Below are 27,729 nucleotides of genomic sequence, written 5' to 3' on the forward strand. Positions count from 1 at the left end.
CAGGGTAGCAATCATCAGCATCTCTCGAATTTGCCCTCTCCTTGGCCCTTGTGCATGCATCATATTTTATCTAGAAACGTCAATAGCCTCCTGACTTGACCCCCTTCCAATTCATACTGCAATTACTGCCTCAGTAAATTCTTAAAAAAATTTTTTTTGTAATGTTTTTATTTATTTTTGAGACAGAGAGAGACAGAGCATGAGCAGGGGAGGGGCAGGGAGAGAGAGAGAGGAAGACACAGAACCCAAAGTAGGCTCCAGGCTCTGAGCTGTCAGCACAGAGCCCGATGCGGGGCTGGAACTCACGGACTGTGAGATCATAACCTGAGCTGAAGTCAGACGCTCAAGTGACTGAGCCACCCAGGCACCCCTGCCTCAATAAATTTTTTAAAATGGACCTGATCATGTCAATCCCTCGGTTGAAATCCTAATGGTTCTCTGTAACCTTCAGGATGAAGCTCAAGCCCCGTAGCTCATGAACCTGCTCTTTAGGGTCTAGCTTCTGCCTCCCATCTCTGTTCTAATCTTCTACCCCTTCTCTGCATCTCTACGCCTTATGGCCCTAGACTCCACACAAAGCGACTGCTCGCAGTTGTGTGTAGTTTGTATGCTAGGAGGTTTTTCATCTCTTGCTTTTGCATATCCTCGAGACAGGAAAGTAAAACAGCTGCCTCCTAGTTGAGAGACAGGATCAGACACATGTCTAATGCAAATGCCATTAGGATACCTGATTCTGGACTGAGAACACATAGGTAATGGTTCTGCTTCTGCAACCCCAAATGCAAAAATTTGTGAAGAAACATGATATTAAGAAAAAAAAAGACAAGCAATAGAATTTAAAGACTATTAATTTGTTCATTTTGACATTAACCTCATGGAACAGTCTACTCAACATCGAGCATAAACAGGGAAAGCACAGAGAGAAAGGAAGAAATGACTGTCATTTAGAAACAGAAAGAAAAATGTAAAGCCAAACAGACAGAAATAAGATAATATTACACCAATAAAAAAACCCTGACAGTATATTTCATGGAACCTAACAAATTGACCCTAAAATTCAGAGGGGAGGGAATTGGGCCAAGAAAAGCTTTTGCCTTATTAGATACTAATATTAAAATTATAATAGCAACTATGACAATGTGATATTGAGACAGGGATAGGCAAACAGACCGATGGAGCATAGCAGAGAGCAGAAAAAAAGAGAAACTTACAAGACACTAGTGGCATTACAAATCAGTGTGGAAAGGATGTATTCTTCAATAAATTGTGCTGGGACAATGAACTAGCCACTCGAGATAAAATAAAATTAGATACCTTTAAATATACAAACGTTAAGTCCAGGTAGATTGAACATCCCAATGTGAAAAATAAGACTGTAAAAGTTTGGAGAGAAAACACAGGAGAATATCTTTATGAGCCCGTTACAGAAAAGGCACAATAATAAGTATATCATAAAAAAATACTGGTAAACTTGATTTCACTAAAATTTAAAATTTCTATGCAATATAAATTACTATAACCAATGTTAAAAGAAAATCACAGACTGGAAGAAGATATTTTCATGGATTGTAATTTTAAAAAAAAGTTTATATCCAGAATTTATAAAAAAGAAAAAATCTTGCCAATCATGAAGAAGACAATCCAACTGAAAAAATGGGTAATAGATATGAAGAAATAATTCAAGAAAGAAGAAGCAAATGAACAAGAAAGGAGACTCAATCATATCAGTCTTGGGGGATGGGGAAGAGAGGAAGCAAACATACATGCAGAGTGAGATACAATTTTAGAGTCACTCAGTTGGGAAAACAGAACAGTGTGACCTTAGCAAGTATTGGTGAGAATATGGAGCAAGACTAAGTCTCATGTACTGCTAGTTAGGAATGTTAATTTGCATATTATTTTAGAGAGCAGTTTGGCAAAATTTCTAGTTAATTTGAAGATGAACATCTTCAACTCTGAATTCCATTTGTTATGTTCTAGAGAAATGCTAGCAAATGTGCACAAGACGTACACAGGAATATTCAATGCAGCATTTTTACACTGTAATAGAAAAGAATTGTAGGCAGTTTACATGTTCCATCAATATCCCATCTTATGATCAAATAATTCAATAGACTACTATGCAAGTAAAGTTAATGAAGCAGAGCTAAACATATCAACATGGATAAATCTCAAAAACATAATATTAAGAGGGGCGCCTGGGTGGCTCAGTTGGTTAAGCATCAGACTTTGGCCCAGGTCATGATCTCACAGTTCATGGGTTTGAGCCCCGCGTCAGGCTCTGTGCTGACAGCTCAGAGCCTGGAGCCTGTTTCAGATTCTGTGTCTCCCTCTCCCTCTGTCCCTCCTCTGCTTGTGCTCTCTTTCTGTCTCAAAAATGAATAAACATTTTTAAAAAATTAAAAAAAAATGTTAACAGACAAAAAGAAGTTGCAGAAGAATGTACATATAATACACAACATGGTTCCAATTTATACTGTTTGAGACCATAGAAAACAATACATACATACACATGTAGTTACAGAATTAAGTTTCACGAGAATACACTCTAGTTTAGGATGGTGAGAAAAATGAGCAGAAAAATAGAGAAACTTACAAGACAGAAGTGGCATTACAAATCAGTGTGGAAAGGGAATTGAGGAGGAAAGAGATCCAGGAAGAATCAGCAGGGATGGTATCTGTAATGATTCATTACGATGACCATTCTTGTTGGTCCATGGTGATGGTAGTGTTTCCTATTAAGTAAATATGGCAAATATTAAGATTTAATAAAACCGGGTGTCCCATACATTTTTCCTTATTATTTCGCATTTTTTAAAAGTCCTTACGATTTCTAAATTTTTTTTTTTTAGTGTTTATTTATTTTTGAGACAGAGACAGAGCCTGAGCAGGGGAGGGGCAGAGAGAGAGAGCGAGACATAGAATCTGAAGCAGGCTTCAGGCTCCGAGCTGTCAGCACAGAGCCTGATGCAGGGCTTGAACTCACAAGCCCACGAGATCATGACCTGAGCTGGTCGGACGCTTAACCAACCGAGCCACCCAGGCGCTCCAGTCCTTACAATTTCTATAATCAAGTAACCCAACTTGGGCAAATTGAATTATGCACTTTTATTTTTTATTTTATTTTTTTAAATATTAAAAAATATTTTTTAGTTTATTTATTTATTTTGAGAGAGAGAGAGAGAGAGAGCACAAGTGGGGTAAGGACAGAAAGAGGGAGAGAGAGAACTCCAAGAGAGGCTTTGCACTGTTAGCACAGAGCCAGATGTGGGGCTTGAACTCACCTGAGCCAAAATCAAGAGTCAGGCACTTAACTGACTGAGCCACCCAGGCACCCCTGAATGAATGCACTTAAATTGTAACTTTCTTGATTTGCTTCAACATAAAGAGAGGAATTACAAAGCAGTACTGACCAATTCCTCTGATTGCCTTGCGAATCGCTTCAGCATCCACTGATGGGCTGAAGCCCGGATAATCTTGCATTGTCCCTCGGTGTCCAACCTGGAAGGAAATATTTCGAAGTGCCACTAGTTCAAAATGACCTCTTTGTTTGTATTATGTACATTCCCACATGCACATTGGAAGCATAACAAACCCATAGTTTGCAACTACTTCCTCTCTCTTCAGGAGTGGTTCAGGAGACTCTCCCATCCCCAGACAGGCAGGCAATGTGACATTTGCTACATATACAAAGAGGCCTTTCATTTTTCCCCTCTGGTGTAACAAATTAGAAATATACAACATTTGTTCTCTAGAACAATAAATTATGTTAATCCTGGTGACTCCGAAAAATATTTGCTATAAAGTGGCATCTGCGTGAAAGCAATGAGAGAGAATTTCCTGCATCCTCTTTGTTTTCAAGTGATACATCAAGGCTTTTCACTACATCTAACACAGAAGTAACTGTGGTTTACAGACTTCAAGATGTTTTCATTAATGCTGACCACTGTCCTTGGGGAACCTTACACTAAAGGATCCACAAATGAAAACCCCATTAGGACTGTGTGTTCTTAAGCTTTGTTTAAAGGATTGCGGCTGATAAACTCTGAAAGCCATTAACATAAACCTTCAGGAATAGCATGGAAATGAAAAATGCCATGATACTAATTTTAAACACACAAATTAGAAATACATCAGTAAACTGGGAAAGACCATTTTACAGAAAGGATAAAATATCTTAAAACTGCTTAAGAGACTGTACAACAGCCACAAAGATGTAGAGAAAAATCCAAGTAAACATGTATTTATACGTTATTTCCTAACTCTTGGAATAAAAACGTGTCTTTACAGTAATAATGTTTTCTTTCTAAGTTGATTTTCCTATCCTGTTACTGAATAATATTGGTTCTGTTGTCTTGTGCTAACATGGCTTCATTTAGGCTCTCCTGAAGTGTTTAATATTTTCACAATTGGACATTATCTTGCCACATTAAAGTGAATGGAAAATTAATGTTCTGGCACAGTAAAAAATGAGAAGCCACTGATTCAGTACATTAGGTTGAACAATTTGTTTCAATACGATCAAACACTGTTTACTTAATCTTAAAGCATCCAAAATAAGGAATTCTAATTCTAAAAGAGTGTTTATAACAGGTTAGAAACTAGTTGTGAATGCGTCTGATCTAATGGCACCTGTAAGAAATCAGTCACTTCAATATAATCTTTGGAGAATCATTTCTCCAAGGCTTAGTAAATATTTTATGGACTCACAGAGCCAATTGGCTTCATTTCAGTTCTATCCATCTAGGAACTTTTGTGTTGATCTTATCTAAATATCTGGCATTTTAGAAGATCTACCACAATATTGGAGCATTTGAGTGCTTCACACCCAGCACTGTGCTAGGCACCTAATAGATATGTTAATATGACCTGCACAACAGCTCTGATAAATGAGTAAGAATGACCCATTTCACATATAAGATACCAATGTTTAAGAAGATTGGAGGGGTTGAGCATCTAAGACTTGATTTCGGCTCAGGTCATGATCCTAGGGTCGTGGGATCAAGCCCCGAGTCAGGCTCCATACTGAGCCTGGAGCCTACTTAAGATCTTCTCTCTCTCTCTCTCTCTCTCTCTCTCTCTCTCTCTCTCGGGGAACCTGGGTGGCTCAGTCGGTTAAGCGTCTGACTTCAGCTCAGGTCATGATCTCATGGCATGAGTTCAAGCCCTGCGTTAGGCTCTGTGCTGACAGCTCAGAGCCTGGAGCCTGCTTCAGATTCTGTGTCTCCCTCTCTCTCTGCCCCTCCCCCGCTCACACTCTGTCTCTAAAATAAATAAACATTAACAAACAAACAAAAAAAAACCAGATTCTTTCTTGGGGTGCCTGGGTGGCTCAGTCGGTTAAACGTCTGACTTTGGCTCAGGTCATGATCTCATGGGTCGTGAGTTCGAGCCCCACATCAGGCTCTGTGCTGACAGCTCAGAGCCTGGAGCCTGCTTCAGATTCTGTGTCTTCCTCTCTCTCTCTGCCCCTCTCCCACTCATGCTCTGTCTCTCTGCCTCTCAAAAATAAATAAATGTTAACAACAACAAAAAAAAAAGCTTCTCTCTCTAACCCCCCTCGCCTCAACCTCTCTCTCTCTCAAAAAAAAAAAAAAAAGACATTAAGAAGATTGGCGAATTTGCTCAAACTCACACAGCTAATTAAGCAGCAGAAGCTGAATTTGAATGCAGCCATGACCATTCCAGCCTACTCCTAGTCTTTCTGCAAATGTAATGTCTGTATTACCTGGGGTGATTCTTTAAAATGCATTTGACCAGGTCCCTCATTAGACATACTGAACCATATAGGAATGAGGTGTTAAGGTAGACTCTACGCGTTTAAGAAGTTCCCTGGTGGTTTTGTACCACACATGTCTGCTTCTGGAAACTAGAAGGCAAAACTGCAACCAGATTCTAATTGTTCATGAAAACTCAAGGTTTGCATTCTAGCCTTGACCTTTTCACTGTCCTCTACTACCTACACATCAAAATATGCTGAAATTCCAATGCGCAAAATCAGAGAAGGCTGAAATTCTCAGTCTGTTCTGTAATTTGCCACCTAGTAAGAATTAAATGGGGAGGAACTGCTTGTTTAATTAAAAGAAAAAAGACACACACACACACACACAAACACACTCACACTCACACACACATACACACACACCAGATTAAAAAATGGCATAGAAATTCTAAAGTGGAAGCTTTGTGAAATTTTTCAGAATGCCTCAGTTATTTAAATAAGCAGTATTATTCATTTGATAGACTTGGTTGCCCGGAACATTCAAGAATATTTACATGACTTATGAAAAAAAGTTGTACAGTAAAATAAATGAATAGAATCTTTTAAACCAGCACATGCCAGTCCATGAACAAATTGCTTTACAATTTATTTCAGTCTTACAATGACCTTAACAAGGTAGATTTTATTACAGTATTTCCATTTAAAAATGGAAGAAACTTGATTTCAGAGAAGTTATTTGCTTAACATAACTGCTGCTAAGGACAGCTGGAGAATCTGAAATCTGCCTGCTTTCGTGTCTAAAATGCCCTGTGCTCTCCACCACATCGCAATGTATCACAGTATTCCACATTAGCCGTTCTCAAAGTGTAGGTACTAGATCAGCCACATCTGCACCACTTGGGAACTTGTTTGAAATGCGGATTATCAGGCCCCATTCCAGTCTTACTGAATCAACTTACTGAATCAGCCTCAGTCATTGAGTCAGCCCTGGGGCTGTGTTTTAACTCGGGATCTGTGTTTTAACAAGCCTTCCAAATGATTCTAACGCATGCTAAAGTTTGAGAACCACTGCTCTATTTCATTCTCAGCTGCCCAGAAAACCAAAGCAAAAGGAGTAAACAAGCCATAGATTCTCTTCTGGGAGGTGGAAGAAGAATTTGATGATGAGCTCACTGTTTCAGGAATGCTGGCATTTTTACAGACAACCGAAACTATTTGCATCGCCTGCTTCCTTGCAGGCTTAATTCCTTAATATTTAAACTACTACTCAAGGCTTGACTTCATTTATTTCCACTAACCCTGACACCCTAGCCAAGTGTCATGCTAGTGTAGGACACGGATACTTAGCAAAGTCTTTTTGTTTATATAAAAAAAAAAATGTTTTATCAGATTTCCGCATTCTTTAAATACATTTAGTTTCTTCCCTTTTCTCAAACTTGACCTTCAGATTCCCCCAAAGGGGAAATGATCTTGAAAGCAGTTGGAAAATAAATTAAAGTAAGGAATGTCTAAATAAAGGGGGGAAAATAACAGGAGGTCTTGACATTAATAACAATTGCTGCTACTGTGTGCCAGTCCTGTGCTAAGCACATTTCCTGCATTAGCTCATTCAATTTTCACAATTAGCTTGTAAGGCAGGTGTAGTACATACTATTTACGGATAATGCAAAAACCGATAGTTGAGTAACTTGTCCAAGTTCACCCAGCCAGGAAGTGGACAGTCTCATCAGCTTCTGCTCCTGATTACCAGGCTAGGCTGCATCTCATTTAAACTGTCTTCTTCATGTCAGTATCATCTTGTCTGATCTTCTAGAACTATCCTTTGGAGGTCACTAGAGCACCTGATTCTTTGAAGCCATTGGTGTGGCCAAGCTGGGCCTGGAGAGCTGTCTGCTGGCACCTCCCCCCACCCCACCCCCCACCCCCCACTGCCCCGAGAGAGGTCAGTCTGTCCTTGACCATGAAACCCGGTTGTACCTATTTCTTCAAACCCAGTGTATTGGGTTTGCAAGAAGTTTAACATGTATATTCAGAAGGATGAATGAAAGAGAAAAACACAAGGCAGCAATCCTGTTGACAGGAAACATATTTAAATCCAAATGCTTCAGAGCAAGAACAGCTGCTGTTACAAGGTACATTTTGAGGGTGAGGTAGAGCCAAATCACTCATCACTTCATAAAGTCCTGTAAAGGCCATATCCTAAAATTAAACTTTCAAATAAATGCCTCATATAAACTTCCAGGACTCAGGAACTCTTGAAAAGCTGGGGAGAAATGATCACTCTTTGCTCAATGTCAAAACAGTCTGTGGGGTCATGAAGATTTATGAGAGAAAGAAAGGTGGAGTAGACTAAAAAAATAAATAAATAAAGCAATCATGACTTGGAAAATGTGGGGTTCTCACTCAATTTTTCTAGTAAAAGCTGGTTTTCAAAAGCAAAGAAAGCTTATTGTAAAGGGCCCTGAGATGAAATATGGTCAAGGGAGGCAAGTATTATGGGTTGAATCGTGTCCCTCCAAAAAGATGTGTCGGACCGAGTGCACAATACTTCACAATGTGACCTTATTTGGATATAAGCTGACTAAAATGTCATTAGTTAAGATGAGGTCATACTGGAGTAGGGTGGGCCCCTACTTTAATATGACAGGTGTCCTTAGAAGACAACCCTGTGAAGACAGAGACATGTTGGAGGTGATGTGACCGTGAAGGCAGAGACTGGGGCTGTGCAGCTGAAAGCCAAGGAACGCCAAAGATTGCCAGCAAACAACCAGGCACTGGAAGAGGCAAGGAGGGATCCCCTTTCAGGTTTCGGAGAAAGCATGGCATTATGGACACCCTGATTTCAGACTTCCAGCCCCCAGAACTGTGAGCGAATACACTTCTCTTGTTTTAAAACACCCAGTTTGTGAAACTTTGTTAACAGCCCCAGGAAACGAATACAGCAGGGATCCCTGTAAACAACAGGCTCCCCATCCCCATTGCTGGATCCCTGTAAACAACAGGCTCCCCATCACCACTGCTGGAGTGTTTCCCACCCAGGGGCAGCAGAGAGAAGCAGGGGGTGGGAGAAGCAGGGATTGGCGGCCTCCGGTGATTGAGAGAAGCCAGTGACATCATGGCTTCGTCTGAAGTGCGTCCAAGAGGTCCAGAGGACATGTATGCATTTCTACTTGTCTCACTCAACTGAGGAAAGATCCATACTTGCCTTCTTTTCTTGTTTCAAACACAATGATTTCATCAGGGGAGTCTCAGAGCAAGAGCACTGGAAAGCTGTAACAGAGGAGGGTGTTGGGCTGGAGTAGAAGATGTGTGATTCAGAAATGAGGAAAGATAGGGACAAACTATTTGTGTTATGCTTCCCATGAAACACAGTTTATCATCAGAAGACACCTTGACCTCTCAGAAGCATGTGTCAAACATGGTCAACCCAGCCAGACCTCTGCCTTCTTTTGGCTCCTGGGATCCATCCCTGGGGTTTCTTCTTGCCCCTCCAGCTTGAATTTACTCTTTGTCAGGTTTCCTCTTTGCCTGACCTCTATGAATTAGGTACTTGTAAAATGGAAAATCTCTTTTCTTTTTCTCTAATCCTGCTGTGGGTTATTCCCACCAGTACCCTCTGCTGCATGCAAACAACTCCCACAATTATAAATCCAGCCCAGACTTCTATTTTGAACACCGGTCGTGTATATTCAATGTGTACTTGATGTGTCTGCTTTTATGTCTCACACATCAATTCATTATTTTCTCTCAAGCTGATTTCTTTCCCCACATAGCAATTACATTGTACTTACTTCTGCTTTACCCATATATGCTCATCTAATCCTCAAAGCCACCCTATGCAGTTGGGACTATTATGATCCTTACTTTAGAGAGGAGAAGACACAGAGAAGAGACTCCTCCAAGGTCATTTGGCTTGCCTGTGGCACAGCCAGGATTTGAACCCAGGCAATCCGACTGTAGTCTCTGAGCTCGTCCCTAATTTGCCCTTCTTTCTCAGTACCTGTCCCTTTAAATGGTACCACCAACCTCCACAAACCTGAGTCTCCTTTGATGTGTCTGTCTTTCCTTGCAAATGCAATCCATCAGCAAAGCCTACTGTATTCAGACTCTCTCAAAAAGATCATCTCCTGTGTACTTCTCCCCATCTTCCTTGCCCCTACTGTTGTCCAAGTCACCATCACCATTGCCCTGGACATGGACATCTGCAGAGGTCTCCCTTCCTTCCATTGCCCACCTCCTACCACCTCCCACAAGCAGCCAAGGGCTCTGTGTCAGTCAGCCCCATGGCTCTGCGTGGCTTGACCCAACTCCCCTCTTCATTCTTACCACCCAGAGCTACTCTCCCCTTTGTCTAGCACACCTCAGTTCTCTGAGAGCCCAGCTGACATGTGTTGAATTCTTCTTCATCTTACTGTCTTTGTTTGTGCTATTCCCCTTTATCTGGAATGTTCTTCTGCCTTCATTCCTCTGCTTAAAGGCTATCTTCTCTGACAAGCCAGCTCTGACCACCTGACCTGAGTGGGTCCTCTCCTGTTGGTCTCCATCTCAGCAACCCTCCCCGCTTAGCGCACTCAGCTTTCAGTATTATCTCTCACCGTTTATATCTGCACCTCTATCTCCTCTGACATAAAATTCCAAGGGGCAGAGACCTTTTGTTTTACTCACTACACTGCATCCAGCTCTAGCCCAGTACCAGTCTTCAGATAGGGGCTTAATAAATAACTATGAATGAGTTTGCTGGAAGAAAATGGAAGCAAGATGATGACATCCCAAGGTGTGGAATTTCTCCAAGACGTACACAACACAATTGGCTGCCTGATGAAATTGCTTCCTTCAAACATCAGTAGTTCAGAGATCAAAGTGACCATTGTATCCTAGGAAATCTGGAATATGTTAGAAATATTTCAGTGGCTACTTTCAGTACCACAGGCTATTCCAGATCTTTCAAAGCTGGTTCCAGAAGCCAGGGTGGAAGCCTGGTGAACCAGGGATGTTTCCAGTGACTCTGTTATGTCTTTCTAACTGTCTCTCCAAGCACTCAGGGGTTCTTTGGTGAAGGCAGCAAACCTAACTAACTGGATTGAGTCTGAAACACTGAGCCTCCCAAAAGTCTTTATCAACACAAACTTCTTTCTCAGAATAATTTTCGTTATTTGAAGTGGATTATAAATAATTTATATTCATCTTCTTTTGAGTTATTTAGTAGCAGTATTTGAAGATTACATTTTTAATCCACAATCAGTCAGGTTTAACTTAACTTTGCTAACAGTTCTTGACCAAACTCTGCTTGGCCAAGAGCCACAGAGAGTGGAAGACTAGTATGGCTATGCTGGCCACATCCTCAGTTAGATGAAGTACATATCCGACTTCATCCTCCAGGAGAGACACTTCTGTCAAAGGGACCTGCCCTATAACTCTGGAAGATTCTGGAAGATACAGGGAAGCTGACTTATTGGATTGGGGAATCTTGCATCATCTACATCTTCTAAAATGGGTACCTGGCTAGAAAATGGCACTGGTTTGGCAGGATGCTGGGAATGTAGTGGTGACACCCAGTCTGCTCCCACATCACTTCTATGGGAATGGAAATCCACCCACGAGGGACCGAGATCAGGGACGTTTACTGTTTGTAATATTACAGAAAGAACATTTCTTGTGTCTGTGGCCAAGGTCATTAGTGCCCACATAACATGATGGCTACATGCATTATTTTATGAGTTTTGTACAAGTGTGTGTTTGGGAAGTGACAATCCTAACAAGTTGCTACAGATCTAAGAACTCTTCCTAATGCAAAGTAAACCTACATAATGGAAATCCCTTGAAGAGTTTATACAAAGGCTATTGGGACTACTGAGATTCTCTGTGGTCCTTGAAGGATCCCCAAAACAGAAGTGTCATGCCTCCCCAAAACTCCTTGTCCCCCTCCTGTCACCTCAGGGGGTGATACATCTCATCTCAGGCTTTATACCTGCTGTTCCTTCTGCTGGATGCTCTTCCCCAAGATATTCTCCTGACCCACTCCCTCACTCCATGTTGACTTCTGCTCACATATCTGAGCAGAAAAAGCACACTCTCCATCACTGTCATTATCCATCTTTGCTTTCCTCCAGAGTACTTAAAACTGACTTTATATAATATACATTTACTTCTTAGTTTATTAGCTACCTTCCCTAATAAAAATCAGAGGCACATAAGCTCCATGTTTTTTAAATTTCTCTTTCTCTGTATTTTCAGAGCCTAAAAAAGTATCTGGCACATAGTGGATGCCTAGCAAATATTTGCTAAGTGAATAAGTGAATTAAAAATGTCTTCTTATTCTAAGTCTTGCTTTCTTTGATAACTCTCAAATGCCACTATGTGCCTTTTCAGAGCTCCATGTCATACCTCAAAAATCTGACTAATGCATTCTTCAGCTTTGTACATGCTGTTCAGACAGAACTGTCACTACGCCTATTTAAACATGCCTTCAGAACCCAGGTGAAGTATTTACTCCAACACAAATGGTTAGAAACCAAAGGAGCAAAATCTGATAATGGAGGAAGGGACAGATTGAGAATTTTCTGCCCTTTTGACTTATTCTCTTCTAATGCATGTGAGACCTCTCCGTCTGTATTAATCTTCTTGCTCTGTACTCTAAAATGCTTGTGCTTGGGGCACCTGGGTGGCTAAGTCGGTTAAGCATCCGACTTCGGCTCAGGTCATGATCTCACTGTCCGTGGGTTCAAGCCCCACGTCGGGCTCTGTGCTGACAGCTCAGGGCCTGGAGCCTGTGTCAGATTCTGTGTCTCCCTCTTTCTCTTCCCTTCACATTGCTTGCTCTCAATCTAAAAGTTTTTCTTTTCCTCTTTGCCTGTGATTTAGCAGGCTTCTCCAATAGCGACTCATAGATTTGGCAAATTACACTTTTTATTATGATTAAGTGTGAAAGAGGGGCCTTCACGGGTGACCTGGGGCCAGGGGGTGGTGAAGGACAGCTCTTTAATGCTCAGTCCATTCATTGCCAGTGAATCCTCTCTCTTCTCACTCAGATTAGACAGTGTTTCTTTCCAGACTCTGTCCTGAAACAAGGCTCTAATGTTTTGATTTGAAATCCAGGTCTTACCTGTTTTTCATTAACTTCCTGCAGAGGACCATTTTTGCAACTGTCTGAGTGCCAATATTTATCCAAAGAAGCTTTAGGAAACACGGCTTAAAACACACACCAGACAGGAAGTTGCAGTCGTGTTGAAGAGCACCTAATCAGGCATGATGCCCATCTCCTTGGGATGTGAGGAGTCTAGTTCAATGAAAACAGTTTTAGAGCCAGATCCTCCAGCCCTGAGATGCAGTAGGCAGGGAGATCAGAGGAGAAATTCAACACAACCACATGTGTGTCACACAGGTGTTCTCCCCACACATGTTTTAGATTTGTGTGGTTAGGAAGAGAAAACACACCAGGAAAGAAAGGTCGGGTGGGATGTCCCCACCAAAATTAGATATATGAACTGGACAGGGCTCTCACCAACTCTCTGTACCCAGGACCAGTAGCATCAACAACCTGGGGCTGGTGTCATCCACGGGAAAGGAAGAGAAAGGCCTTACTTTCCCTAATTCTCTCTCACATTAGCACACGGCACCTCTCCTAGGCATCCCTACTGTTGGTGTCATTACTCCGGGTTACACAGCGGAAATGGAACCATTGTGTCCTCATGTGTCAAAGTGCACCAATATTGTTCCCGGGAAAGAGAGGAAGGGTTGGGTGGGGAAGAAAAGTTGTGCTCTCTTCCTCACAAGAACACATTGTCAGGGATTAATTTTTCCTATTAGTAAGTTTCCACCCTACATAAGCCTTCCCCAACCTTTCCACCATCAAGAATCCCTTTAAGTATTTCTTCTCCATGGACCTCATGCTTTGAGTGATTTTGCCTGCTAATCTGTATTTATTACAAAACATGTACTCATTTTCCCCTGTGTTCCTTATTATTAAAGATAGTAACTTCCAAGCAGAAGTTCTGATCAGCACAAGGTAACCAGTACCTTATTGTTAATATAATTTTAGTAAACGATAAAGGAATATGATATTTTGGAAACTCTGTGCAGCCTTGATGTGAGTTCTATATGTATGATGATATATACATATATAGATAGATATAGATAGATATATGTATATATACATATATAGATACTCATTTAACAAAGAATATCTCTGGTCTTTGTCCTGGGTTCCTGGCATAGAGCTTCAAAGCCATTGGGATTTCCTGAGAGAGGAGTGTCTTTATTATGCTAACAAGGTGACTCAGGGTAAGCCTCTAGATAGCTGTAGGATGGCAGTTTGGGAGGGGAAGGAGACTGGAGATTAATTTCAGTCCCATGGCCTGTGATTCAATCAACCACACCTATGTCATGAAATCCCAGTGAAAACTCTGGAGATCCCTGGCTGGTGGACACACGATGTGCAAGGGAGGGTGATGCGTCCTGACTCCATGGACACAGGGCCTTTCCAGACCTTGCTCTATGTCTCTATGTGTAGGCAGGCTTTCTAATAAAACTGTAATGGGGTGCCTGTGTGGCTCACTTGGTTAAGCATCTGACTTCAGCTCAGAGCCTGGAGCCTGCTTTGGATTCTGTGTGTCTCTCTCTTTCTGCCCCTTCTCTGCTTCCGCTTATGCTCTCTCTCTCTCTCCCTCAAAAATAAATAAACATTAAAAAAAATTAAAAAAAAAAAACCCTGTAATCACAAATACAGCACTTTCAGTGAACTCTGTGAGTTGTTCTAGATGATCACTGAAAGCTAGAGGGTCACAGAAATCCCTGAATGTATAGGTCAGAAGCGCAGGTAGCTCTGAGGCATGCAGCTCGTGTCTGAAGTGAGGGCAGGGCTCTTAAATCTGGAGTTTAACTCCAGGTAGTGAGCGTCAGCACTGTTCTGCAGTATACACACTTGGAGTGGGAATAGAACATTCATATCTTTTTTCTTTTTTTTTTTTTTTCGACGTTTATTTATTTTTGGGACAGAGAGAGACAGAGCATGAACGGGGGAGGGGCAGAGAGAGAGAGGGAGACACAGAATCGGAAACAGGCTCCAGGCTCCGAGCCATCAGCCCAGAGCCCGACGCGGGGCTCGAACTCACGGAGCGCGAGATCGTGACCTGGCTGAAGTCGGACGCTTAACCGACTGCGCCACCCAGGCGCCCCCGAACATTCATATCTTTAAATGCATACAAATATCCAAAGGCACAGAATGTACAACACCAAGAGTGAACTGTAATGTAAATTGTGGACTCTGGTGATTCTGATGAGTCAATGTAGGTTCATCAGTTGCAACAAATGTACCGCTCTGGTGGGGGATGTGGATAATGGAGGACCCTACACATGTGTCTGAGCAGGGGGTATATGGGAAATCTCTTTACCCTTGCCTCAATTTTGCTATGAACTTAAAACTGCTCTAAAAATAATCTTCAAAATAGGAGTGGTCAGAAAGAATCTATTTGAGGAAAATCCATCTGTTTTCAGATGGCTCAGAGAGAATCATTCCAGTGGGGAAGAGGATGCTGTTGATCTGTCATAAAATCAGGCCCCAGAAACTCCTTTACAAAAACAGTTGCAGGGATACTAATTAGCTAGGAAGATGATTTTTAAAAAATAATACGTTGGAATGATAATGATTACAACTAACGTTTACTGAGGGCTCACTACATGCCAGGCACGGCTAGTGCAATTTTACATGAACTGGGTTAATGCTTACAAGCACTAAATGATGTTGGTACTACTGTTATACCCATTTTACAGGTGAGGTAACAGAGCTAGCAAGAGACTGAGAGCAACTTGCTCAAGGTCATAGTCAAGAGCCCGCTTCTTAACCCATTAAAGGGTTATGTGAGAGTCTGGGATTGTGGCTGGACTGTCTTCATTCTGTTCCCAGTAGAGCCCAATGTGGCAGGTACCTGCTGCTTTGTTTAACTGCCTTTTGATGAACTTCTTCAAGACAAAGTTTGCAGGCATCACATTTATGTGAAGTTACATTTTTGTAAAATACCTTTTATCCCTTGGTTCCTGAGTGGTTCCATGTTTTCCTCATTTATAAAGTAGAGTTTGGACTGGGGAAGGGAGAATGTATAGCAAGTTAAGATGTTATACTAGCTCATAAGGATTACAGCGGTTATGAGTTTAGAAAAAAATTAGCAGCATAATAAAAATGCTAATTTGAGGATTCAAACAATCAGATTGCATTCCTTATTCTGTAAAAATAAGTTAGGAATTGACCAAGGAGCAAAGACCCCAGAATATCTGCTCGAGACCGCCAGCATTGTAGAAGGCATGTATAGGAAATATACTGCTATGGCATCTTCATAAAGTCATGTTCCGGCTCTTTCCGACTCTGCTGCCATGTCCGCCCACTTTTAATGGATGGTGGTGCTGAACTGCTCCAGCTTCCTGATGAAGAGGAGTGAGCAGACACATAGCATGAAGCCCATAACCTGAAGGCTCACAATTCCTTCCTCTACAATGGGGTGATTCACAGCAAGACTGTGGGTGTTGACCCGCAGTGGATGGCAAAGGTCTAGTGGTAGTCATGAAGCGGGGATCCAACCAGCAAAAACCTGACACCTCCTACATGCAGCCCATTAACAAGAATGCCCAGGCAGCCCTCAGCAGCATCAGGTACGTGGTCCTCAAAAACAAGTACCGCCCAAATGTGCACATGGCTGCCACTGGCAGAGCCAATGCCATCCTGCACAGCCAGAAGCCTGTGGTGAAGAGGCAGTTGGCCCACCCTCCCCAAGAGCTCCTGATCACCTGCCCCCCACCCCCAAAGCAATGAAGGTATCAAACACACACACACACACACACACACACACACACACACACACACAAGTTATGTTCCTAAGACTAGTTCTAATTTGTGGGTTGCCTGAATGCTTGCTATGACCTAAAGGCAACAGAAGACAAGGGACCCTGGGTCCAAAGAGTACAAACTGTTACAATATCAGGTCCTTTCCTTGGGTTTTAAGTAGGAGAACACATGCCTGAACAGAGATATGCAACAGTTCCAAAGGAAACAGTAATGCAACATAGATTGTTGACTCATCTGATACAATGGATGGTTGCAACACACCTCAAATTTATAGACCCAGGAAACCAGCTAGTCTTTCATCTTCCATGACAATGTACTAAAATAGCAACCAAAGTCTTCTCTCTTGATCATAACACTCCAATAAACTCACCATCCACTGGTAACTGCAAACTGATCTGTAGTTTAGGAGAAAAGCCTGGACTTGATTGCTTATTTGTTTTCAGGTGTTTAATGTGCTTTTGTGTGTAAGGGGGGAAAAACAGAACAGATAAAAGTTAGTGATAAGAATATTTACAAAAATCTGAGGGTTTTTTTTTTTTTTTTTTTTTTTTTACTATGGTAAAACATAAAATTTACCACCTTAATGATTTTTAAGTGTACAGGTCAGTGGTGGTGAGAATATTCACACGGTTGTGAAACAGACCTCCAGAACTTTTTCACTGTGCAGAATGGAAACTCTATACCCATCAAGCAGCAAATCCTCTCCAGCCCAACAACTGGAGTTTTTGGTCTCTGTGTGGTCCAACCACAACTCTGTTTTTGGTCTCTATCAATTTGACTACTTCAGATGCCTCATAGAAATGGAATCATAGTATTTTGTCTTTTTATTACTGGTATATTTCACTTAGCATAATGTTCTCAAGGTTCATCCATGTTGTAGCATGTATCACAATTCCCTTCCTTTTTAAGGCTGAATAATACTCCACTGTATGGATATACAGTAGCCACCTCCCCACCATCCATTGGGAGGCATTCTAAGACCCCCAGTGGATGCCTAAAACTGCAGATAATACTGAATCCTATGTATACTATTTTCCCCTATACATGTATAGCTATGACAAAGTTAAATTTATAAATTAGGCACAATAAGAGATTAACAACAACAACTAATAAAGAATTATAACAATATACTATGATAAAAGTTATACGAATATGGTCTCTCTCTCTCAAAATATCTTAACTGTACTCACCTTTCTTGTGATGCTGTGAGAGGATAAAATGCCTTTGTGATGAGATGAACTGAGGTGAATGATGTAGGCGCTGAGATCTAGAAACTAGTGAAAGAAAGTATTCCACTACTATTCATTTTCTGACAATTTGTCAGAAGGAGGACGTTCTGCTTCTGAACTGTGGGTAGCTGAAACCATGCAAAGTGAAACCGCGAAAAAGGGGGACAGCGTACCACATTTAATTCACCCATTCATTTGTCAATAGAAGTAAATTTCGGCAACAACTTAAATAAGCTCAGAGATGGATGCTTCCCAGCGTTTGCAGAAAGGAACACAGCCCTGCCAACTCCTTGATTTTAGTGCCATGAGACCAAGTTCAGGCTTCTAACACACAGGAACCGTGAGATTAAAAAAATGGGTGTTGTGTTAAGTTGTTAAATTTATGGTAATTGGTTATAGTGGCAACAGAAAACAAATACACCCTCTCTCACACATTTGGGTTTCTCCCAGCCCTTCAGAAATGCGCCATGACTTTGAAGGTGTCAGCTGACCCACTAATTAGAGAGCCTGACCAACTAATCCCAGGTTGAATTACTAACGGACAAGGACTAGAGAGATTTTTTTTTTTTTTTTTTTTTTTTTGTTCCCCATCTGATTCTACCAAGTGTTTACAATAGCAGCAGGAATTTCAGACCTGGAAAGAGGACTGATTGGCCTCCTGGCCATGGTAAGGGGGGCCAAGCAACAATTGCAGCAGCACCCCTCTGCCCAGCACCACCCATGCTTAGGGCTGGTACATCTCCATACGAGCTATTCTTCAGGCCTTTCTGCCCCTCACTCATGAAATATAATGTATGTTCATGATTCACAAAAAAATTAGAGCATGGAAGGTGATGCACTAAAAAATAAATGTGCCCTTGCTCACAATTCTGCCTTTCTAAAAAGTTTTCATGCAATTCAGTCTTCATGGATATTTTTTCTTTTTTCTTTCTTATAGACAGAATCATTCTGTAGATATATTCTGTAAATTGATTATTTTTCATTGATTAATTTTTAATTTTTTTTTTTTCACTTCAGAGAGAGAGGGCGAGTAGGTGAGAGGCACAGAAGGAGAGAGAATTTTTTTTGTGTGTGTGAATGTTTATTTATTTTGAGAGAGAAAGAATTTTCTAATGTTTATTTATTCATTTTGAGAGGGGGGTAGGGGCAGAGAGAGAGGGAGAGAGAGAGTCCCAAGCAGGCTCCACGTGCTGTCAGCACAGAGTGTGACAACACGAAGCTTGATCCTGCGAACCATGAGATCATGACCTGAATCAAAATCAAGAGTAACCAACAGAGCCACACAGACTCCCCATAAGAGAGAAAGACAGAAAGAGAATCCCAAGTAGGCTCCACGCTGTCGGTGGCAGAGACTGATGCAGGGCTTGATCCTACGACACTGGGATCGAGACCTGAGCCAAAATCAAGAGTCTGACACTTAGCCAACCAAATAACCCAGGCACTCCTCTTTGGACATTTTCTTACGTCAGTATATAAAGACCGGACCCCCTTTTTTCCCATTCTTTTTAATGATCACCTAAAAATGGCTGTAAGTTACAAATGAGTCACTTACTCACTTCATACCCCATGGCCATTTATGCTGCCTGCATATTTTCATGAATACAAATGAATGTCTTTTAGCCTGTATTTTTTTCAGCCTTATGTAAGTATATCTATAGGATAAGTACCCAGAAGTGGAATAACTGGGTTAAAGAGGGTGTGCATTTAAACACTGATAGATATCACCAAAATACCATCCAAAAGTGTGCCAGGTTTAATCTCCCATGATCAGAGTATGAGTACTTGTCTTATCGACATACTCTCCGACATTGGTCTTACTATATGTTTTCCTCGCTTCTACCAATACTTAGGTAGAGATGGTTTCTCACTGTGTTGTTTACATTTATTTCCTAGTGAGAGATAACATCTTTTCATATATTTTCTTGTATTACATCTGTAATTCTTTTCATGTCCCATTCATGTCCCTTACAAATGTTTCCATTGAGTTTTTTTATTGATTTATTCAAGTAATTAAACAATTTTTTAAACATTTATTTATTTTTGAGAGACAGAGACAGAGCTCGAGCAGGGGAGGGGAAGAGAGAGAAGGAGACACAGAATCTGAAGCATGCTCCAGGCTCTGAGCTGTCAGCACAGAGCCCAACAATGTTGGGCTTGAACCCACGAACCATGAGATCATGATCTGAGCCAAAGTCAGACACTCAACCGACTGAGTCACCCAGGTGCCCCTATTCAAGTAATTGTTATGTTAAGGAAATAAGTTTTTTGTCTGTTATCCTGTAAATATTATTCCCCTGTGGTTGTCTTCTGACTCTATTAATAGTGTTGTTTGCATGTAAACCATAAATTTACATGCAGTTAAGTAGATCAATGTATTTCTTTTAGGCTTTTGGTTTGTGTCATAGTTGTAACTGCCTTTCCTACTCCAAGATTATTTTTATTTTTATTTACTTATTTATTAAATGTGTATGTACTTTGAGTGAGAGAGAGATCACACACACAGGGGAGGGGCAGAGAGAGAGAGGGAAAGAGGGTGAATCCCAAGCAGGCTCTGTGTTGCCAACACAGGGCTCAATCTCACAAACCTTGAGATCATGACCTGAGCCAACATGAAGAGTCACACGCTTAATTGACTGAGCCACCCAGATGGCCCTCCAAGATTATTTTTAAAATTCTTCCATATCTTGTCTCTTTCATTTCAGTGTTTTATCCATCTGAAATTCTTTTTAATGTAAGAAGGGAGAAGGAATACAGATTTACTGTTTTCCCAAATGGCTAGAACTTTTCCTAACATTATTTATTGAATAAGCTATCTTTTCCTCTCTGATATGAAACATTATCTTTACCATATAATAAATTCCCAAATCACAGATGAAATTTACTGTTATTGATCTCTAATTTGGTATCATCAAAAATAATTTTAATTATGTACCTCTACAAATACATTTTTATATTTTATTATTTTTAGACATCCTCTAGCTTTTTTGGCATGTTATATTTTCCAATGAACATTTTATCAACTTTCAAAACACTTTTACTAATATTTTGATTTGACTTTCTATATTTTGATTTGATTAAGACAAGTTATGAGGGCTTGGTTTTTACTTACCCAGATAGAGGCCATGATATCCCACTTTTGCTTGAATTGAGATCACACTAAACTATTAAAAGAAAAAAAAATTACTAAACAGAATAAATCTGCGATTCAGAACACAATAATCTCAGAATAACCCTTAATCTTTAATCCGCAAACCAGAAGTCAACATTCAAAGAGAAACCATCTCAGTAAGATGATGTGTCTCTAACATCAAGTACCTTATTTGCTAAACAAACATTTGCTGAGCACCTACTATATACAAGGGATTGTGCTGGATCTGGGTAGGGGTCAAAACAAGACAGAAAAAAGAAAATCTCTACACTTAAGAGGTTTATACATATGTTTCCTGGAAAGCAAATTCTTGACTCATTTAAAAATCCAATAGAACTATGTTGATTGCTGAGTTCTTTTAACCAGAATCCATACCATCATAAGGAACAGCAGCAGAAAAAGAAATGGTCAACAAATTCTAGCTGGCTTCACTTTGATTCTTCATGCTTGATTGTGATGATCTCCATTTACATTTGACAAGGCTCCAAGCCTACAGCCTGTTATAAACAGACATCCCTGCTCTTTAAGAAGGCAGTCTGGTTCCTGGTAGGGCCCAGAGGTGAAAAGGGCAATTCTTTGGTGGAGCCCTGTTTAGGAACCCATGCACTTTTCATATGTAGACGTTATTCAAACATGCTGGTATATCTCCATGGTTGATTTAGAAATACAAGTTGCTCCCACTGATCCTGGGAACAAAATAATCTAAAAATTTAAAGATAGCTCCAGAACAAAGTTCATAGGAAATCAACACTATTAGCTCCTGGAAATATTTAGCCTGATTTTCTCAGGCGCTCTGTAGCCTAGGGCAATGGGCTCTCTTCTTACCAGGTCTAACACTGCATCCCTCTGTATACACAGTCGATACAAGGTGTCCTAGTTCTGGTTTTGCCTTTTTTTTTTTTTTTTAAGTAGGCTCAATGCCCAGCATGGAGCCCAACATGGGGCTTGAACTCAGGACCCTGAGATCAAGACCTGAGCTGAGAACAAGAGTTGGATGCTTAACTTGAGCCACCCAGGCATCCCCTGATTTTGTATCTTAAAACTCAATGTCTTTGAGCTTCAGTTTCCTCATCTGTAAAAAGAGGAGGGCTGCTAGCACAGAATGAGGTAATATGTATTATAATATCAGCTAGCATTTTGAGTTCTTACTATGTGCCAGGTAATATAAAAAGCACTAGGTCAATTCTGCAAGGCTTTTTGTCATATTTGTTCTCTGGGGCATGGAAGGCACTAAAAAAAAGTACCTTTTTTTTTTTTAATTTACATTTATTTATTTTTGAGAGACAGAATGAGACAGAGCACAAGCAGAGGAGGGACAGAGAGAGCAGAATCTGAAGCAGGGTCCAGGCTCCGAGCAAGCATTCAGCACAGAGCCTGATGTGGGGCTCAAACCCACGAACCACGAGATAATGACCTGAACTGAAGTTGGACACTTAACCGACTGAGCCCCCCAGGCACCCCCAAAAAGCACTTATTGAATGAATGAATGATTTAATATAAACCTCAATAATCTAGGGAGCTATGTGTCATTAATACTATCCACTTTGCATTTAAAGAAGCTGGGGCACAGAGAAGGTACAACAATGGTCCAGCCACACAGCAAGTGAGTGTTCCCCTCCTGAATCTAGACAGTGACACTCCAAAGGTATGAAGTTAACTTCCATGCTTCTGCCTTCTCCAAGTGCCTATCCCAAACACTGTCAAAGCTGATGTTCAATATGTGTTGATCCAGTACAATCTGGGAATTGTAAATTATTAACAATTATTACTGATTGAAGTTTTAAGAAATCACTCCATACTGGAGGCCATGTGACCTAACAACAGAACTTTAATGATGCTTTTCAGAAGGGGATTTAGAGTACCTCCCTCATTTCCTTTACTTCATCCCCAATTCCTATTTCTCAACAGATTGCTCTACACAACCACCATAGCTCTGAGAACAAGATTCTGGTTTTCTTTACATCTTTAAATTCCCTTTCTCATCAGTCTGAAATTTTCTGCCTTCATGAAGCCAATGGTAATATCTTTGCAGAATAACATTATAATGAGTTACAGTTTTTACGATGTTGATAAAACAAGTTGTAAATGTAGCTCTCCCTGATGGTAGACTTGTGGTCTGTGTAGAACACAAATCCTGGGAAAGAATTTAAGTCTGGCTGTGTATGTAACTCCTTATCAGCAGCCAGAGGAGCCATCAGGGACCCAGAGCCCCTGGGACCTTGCACAAACCACAGTTTCCTATATACGGTCATTTGCAATCTAGGAGTCAGATTCCCCACCTGCTGAGTTAAATGCCAGCAGGATGATTCATGAGCTGTGAAATGGACTCTGTTGCAATCAAAGAAAAAGGTGAGTCTTTTCAAGGAAAAGCAAATTCCTCCGATTCCCAATACTTAATAGCTAAATGTACTTTTCTTCTACCACCTAAAAATAATTAAGTGTAGTAGGATAAATGGCTTAACTTAAAGAGGAGAAACTGCTCACAGGGATGGGTGGGGTTCCAAGTCCTCAGAATGGAGCTCGAGCCAGCCCCTCCTGAGCCCCCAGGGACCCACAGGACATTTGTGACTCCCTGCTCTTTTTCTGTCCCCAACACGTTCGGGACTTGGGAGGCCGAGATGGCCAGCTGGATCCGTAAGCTGCTAGCTGTGATGGAACCTGAAGGGTCGAGGGCGCAGGGCCAGCTGGGGGTCGGTTTGCGCCCCGCCCTCACCACCGCTGGGTGACTCCCCGGGACACCCCATGGTTGCTCCTCTGGGCCTCAGTTTCCTCCAATTTGAAATGGGAGTCGTGGACTCTCTTCCCTGAAGCCTCTCAGGCCCCGCACCCCCGCGGCCCGCTGGTATGCGGCGTGGGCTGCGCTCGCGGGGAATCGGGCCCCGCGCCCACCTCTCCCAGCTGCCGAGCAGCCGCGCGCGACGCGCGGGGAGGCTGAACTTACCTGAAGCGGGGCCGCGGGGACCCGGGGTGCAGGAGAACCGCGAGAGGGAGTGCGCCCGGCCGCCGGTGCTCCGCGTCCGCTGGGTCTGCGACCGCGACCGCACCCCTTCCTCCCGCCCCTCCCCCGGCCTCCGGGCCCCACCTGACCGCCGCCGGAGGCCCTGGGAAAAGCCAGCCGCGCCCCGCGGCCGCCGGGGCTCCACCTCTGCATGGTGGCGCCGCAGCTCTCCGCTTTCCGGGGTGGCCACGCTTTCCCGCCCTCGTCTCCCAACACCCTCGCACCGAGACCCGTTTCCTCGGTTTCCACGTCCCCTTGTCTTGCGTTAAGCTCTGCAGATTGATTGCGGTGCTTATTTCGTTCGAGGCGCGTGGATTCAAAGATTACACTGTCCCGGCTCCCAGGAAGCTCAGGCCTGGAACGGAGGGCGAACACTCCACACCAGTGCCAGCCCATAACATTTCTCTGGCATGGACTTTGGCCGGGCACTGTTCTAAATTCTTTAGGAGGATGCCGTAATACCAGTTTTTCAACAGCCCTATAGGGTAGATACCGGTTTCCCAGGTATTTGGAAGTAGTGTTCCTGCGAAACCCTCCCTAAGCCAAAATGGCAGGAAGTGAAGAAGCCATCACCATTAATTTATATGGAAAAGCTTTTGAGCGCTCCCAGATTCTGCCCCGCCCCCATTCCCCCCCCCCCCCCCCCCCACCTCCCCCAATAACCTCTCGTAAGCCTTTCTGGTATCTTAGACACATCTTGCCAACAGATGCACAAAATAAATGGAGAGGAAGCTCATGTGCTCATAGATCTAGTTCGAAGCTACGGAGACTTGCTGATGAGATGCTCAGTGTAATTCTGGGGGAAGGAGCTTGGGGGGGGGGGCGCGCTGGCTTGGGCGTGTCCCCTCCCTCTATTAGGGCTGCTGCAAAAATGCTGAAGACTTTTTGGTTTTGCCTTTTTTCCTTTCTTCTTTCAGTTAGGAAAAACAGGTACTAAGGTATTTGGTGAAAGCGAAGTGGCCTCACAGGAACTTTGGGAAATCCGGGGATACCTGTACTGTTACTGTCCCCCATTCTATAAATGAGGAAACCTAGACAGAGAGATTAAGTGATTTAAGCAAGTCACACAGGGAGGAAACGATAGAACTTCATTTTTGAACCCGGGGAATTGTATTATCCCTCTGCTAAGCTTATTGGCTCTCTAGTATGAGGATTAGAACCACAGACTTGGGAGATAGGAAGGTAGAAGGGCATTCTAGGCATCAGGAACAACAAAACAAACAAAGGAGGCTAAAAATGAAGGCCCTGGTTGCATCGAGGGAATCGTGAGTTGGGTGTTGAAGAATGTAGTACAGAACACTAGAAGCTACCGCCGATTGGGTATCCGGCATTGGACTAAGTGCCTGATCGCAACCCCTCTTTTATTTCAAGGCAACTCTAGGAGGTGCCATTTTTATCACAATTTGCAACAGAGGCAACTGAAGCTTAGAAAGGCCAAGTGATTTATCCAGAGCCACTGGAGTAAAAAGTGTCATAACTGGGACCAGCGCTGGCGTCAGTGCTTATGTACCTTTCCTCTGGGCAGGGCTGAATCTTGAATGACACACTTCGAGTGTTTGGGCACAACTTAGTAGTGGGGAAGCACTGAACGTGTTCGAGGGAGACTGGTCTAGGGATCCAACTCATCCTCTAAAAAGGCAGTTATGCAGGTTCCATAAACTGTGAATCAAAAGAGAGAAGAGAAAATTAAAATCCTACAGGGAGACTCTAGATCCTCTGCCATTTGGACTTCAAATGAAGTTAATGAGAGGTGGAATGAGGGCAGTGTGGCAGTTTTGGCTCTTCCCAGTGGGATTTCACAGTCTTTAGTCTCTTCGCCTTTAGTGAAATGCCCCTGAAAGAGCAGGACTTTACAGCAAAGGCCTGAGGGCGAAAGCCAAGGATGGAGGTCAGGATAGAACAGGCACCCTTTCCCAGGGAGAAGCAGGTGCCACGCTAGGGTGGAGCCAATTCTGGGATTTGTTCAAGAGGCAACATTAGACAATGACCAAGAGGGCCGGGAACAGCCTGAGGTAAGAACAGTCAAGAAGAGCAGTATCTTAGTCTGTTCGGGCTGCTATAACAGGCTACCATATACTGTGTAGCTTATAAAAACAAAGATACTTATTTCTCACAGTTCTGGAGGCTGGGAAGTCCAAGACCAAGGCTCTGGCAGGTTTCGTGTCTGGTAAGGGCCCCCTTCCTAGTTTGTAGACAGTTGTCTTCTTGTTGTGCCTCACATGGCCAAAAGGGCAAGAGAGCTCTCTGGAGCACAAATATAGGGCACAAATCCCATTAATGACAGCTCTGCCCTCATGACCTAATCACCCCAAAGGTCCCACCTCCTTATTCCATTGCTTTGGGAGGTAGGATTTTGACGTACTAATTTTGAGAGGAAACCAACATTCAGACCGTAGCAAGCAACTTACAACAACTCCCATAGTTTCCTCTGAAAAAGTTACTATATAGGGGCATCCAGGTGGCTTAGTCAGTTAAGGAGCTCACTCTTGATTTCAGCTTGGGTCATGATCTCATGGTTCGTTTGAGCTCATGTCGAGCTCTGCTCTGACAATGCAGATTCTGCTTGGGATTTTCTCTCTCTCTGCCCCCCCCCCCCACTCGTTCTCTCTCTCTCTCTCTCTCTCTCTCTCTCTCTCTGAAAATAAATAAACTTAAAAATTACTATATAAAATTTTTGGGGCGCCTGGGTGGCGCAGTCGGTTAAGCGTCCGACTTCAGCCAGGTCATGATCTCCCCGTCTGTGAGTTCGAGCCCCGCGTCAGGCTCTGGGCTGATGGCTCAGAGCCTGGAGCCTGTTTCCGATTCTGTGTCTCCCTCTCTCTCTGCCCCGCCCCCGTTCATGCTCTGTCTCTCTCTGTCCCCCCAAAAATAAATAAACGTTGAAAAAAAAATTAAAAAAAAATACTATATAAAATTTTTAATTGTGAAATATTTTAAGGATACCAACAAGAATAAATTATATTATAATAATATTGACTACCTGTGTACTCATCACCCAGATTTATCAAAGCTTAAACGTTATGTTGTATTCATTGAGAATGTTTTTGAGATATTTTAAAAGATAAATGGATACAATTGATGTTCCTTTTGTGCTCCTTCCGATCCATTTGCCTCCCTCTTTCTCCAGAGATAACCCAACAATAAACTGTTGTTATTTTTTTGCATGTTGTTATACTTGTTTCAAAATGTTGATATAGCTGTAAGTATTATAGAACACTATTTGGCAGGCTTTTCAACTTAAATAAAAGATATGGTGATGTATATACTTCCACTGGCTCTTTTGTTCAAGGCTAGCTACTCTAGTAGCTAGGCATTCATTTTAACTGCTGTATGGTATTTCATTTTATGACTTTATCATGGTTGATTCATCATTCTTCTGAGGATGGACATTGCATTGTTTCAATATTTTTCTACCATGAATAATTCTTTGGTGAACATTATTGTACATAGCTTCTTGTTCACAGGTGTTTGGGTTGATGACATTATCATTTGAAAATGAAATGAGGAAAGGAAAGAGAGAAAACACTAGAATGTTGGGTACAAGGAGCAGGAGGTTCCTGGGAGAAGATGTGAATAGCATTACAGACTAGATTACTTCAAAGATTAGTTTTTAAATGGGACATTGTGAAAAATTATAAGAGGGTGGGCAACTGTATCAGCTACTACCACCATAATGCTATATAACCAACCATCCTGAAATTCAGGGGCTTAAAAGAAGTCATTTATTTTCTCAGAACTGCAGGATAGCTGAGATGGCTCTGCTCCCTGTGTTCATTCTGGGTCCAGGCTAGGGCAGGG

The 27,729-nt window shown here is 42.1% G+C and overlaps 1 protein-coding gene across 4 annotated transcripts in view; it reads right to left on the reverse strand.

Annotated features, from left to right (window-relative positions):
* The window catches only part of ANXA3 (annexin A3), a 54,628-nt gene extending 30,225 nt beyond the window's left edge, over positions 1-24,403 (reverse strand). The window contains exons 1-4 of one of the 4 annotated variants that reach the window (XM_045056177.1): positions 24,156-24,403; positions 20,895-20,946; positions 17,747-17,830; positions 3,414-3,501 (exon numbers count right to left, since the gene is read on the reverse strand). In XM_045056177.1, coding sequence (XP_044912112.1) covers positions 3,414-3,501; positions 17,747-17,830; positions 20,895-20,909 — 187 coding nt within the window. In that variant the 5' untranslated portion in view covers positions 20,910-20,946; positions 24,156-24,403. Of the gene's footprint in view, positions 1-3,413; positions 3,502-17,746; positions 17,831-20,894; positions 20,947-23,874; positions 24,014-24,155 lie in introns of those variants that run through there. The other 3 variants (XM_045056176.1, XM_019829326.3, XM_023253018.2) reach the window with 3 other exon arrangements.
* Between the last annotated feature and the right edge of the window lie 3,326 nt (positions 24,404-27,729).

This window comes from Felis catus, chromosome B1, assembly GCF_018350175.1.
Source record: "Felis catus isolate Fca126 chromosome B1, F.catus_Fca126_mat1.0, whole genome shotgun sequence".
Lineage (NCBI taxonomy): Eukaryota > Metazoa > Chordata > Mammalia > Carnivora > Felidae > Felis > Felis catus.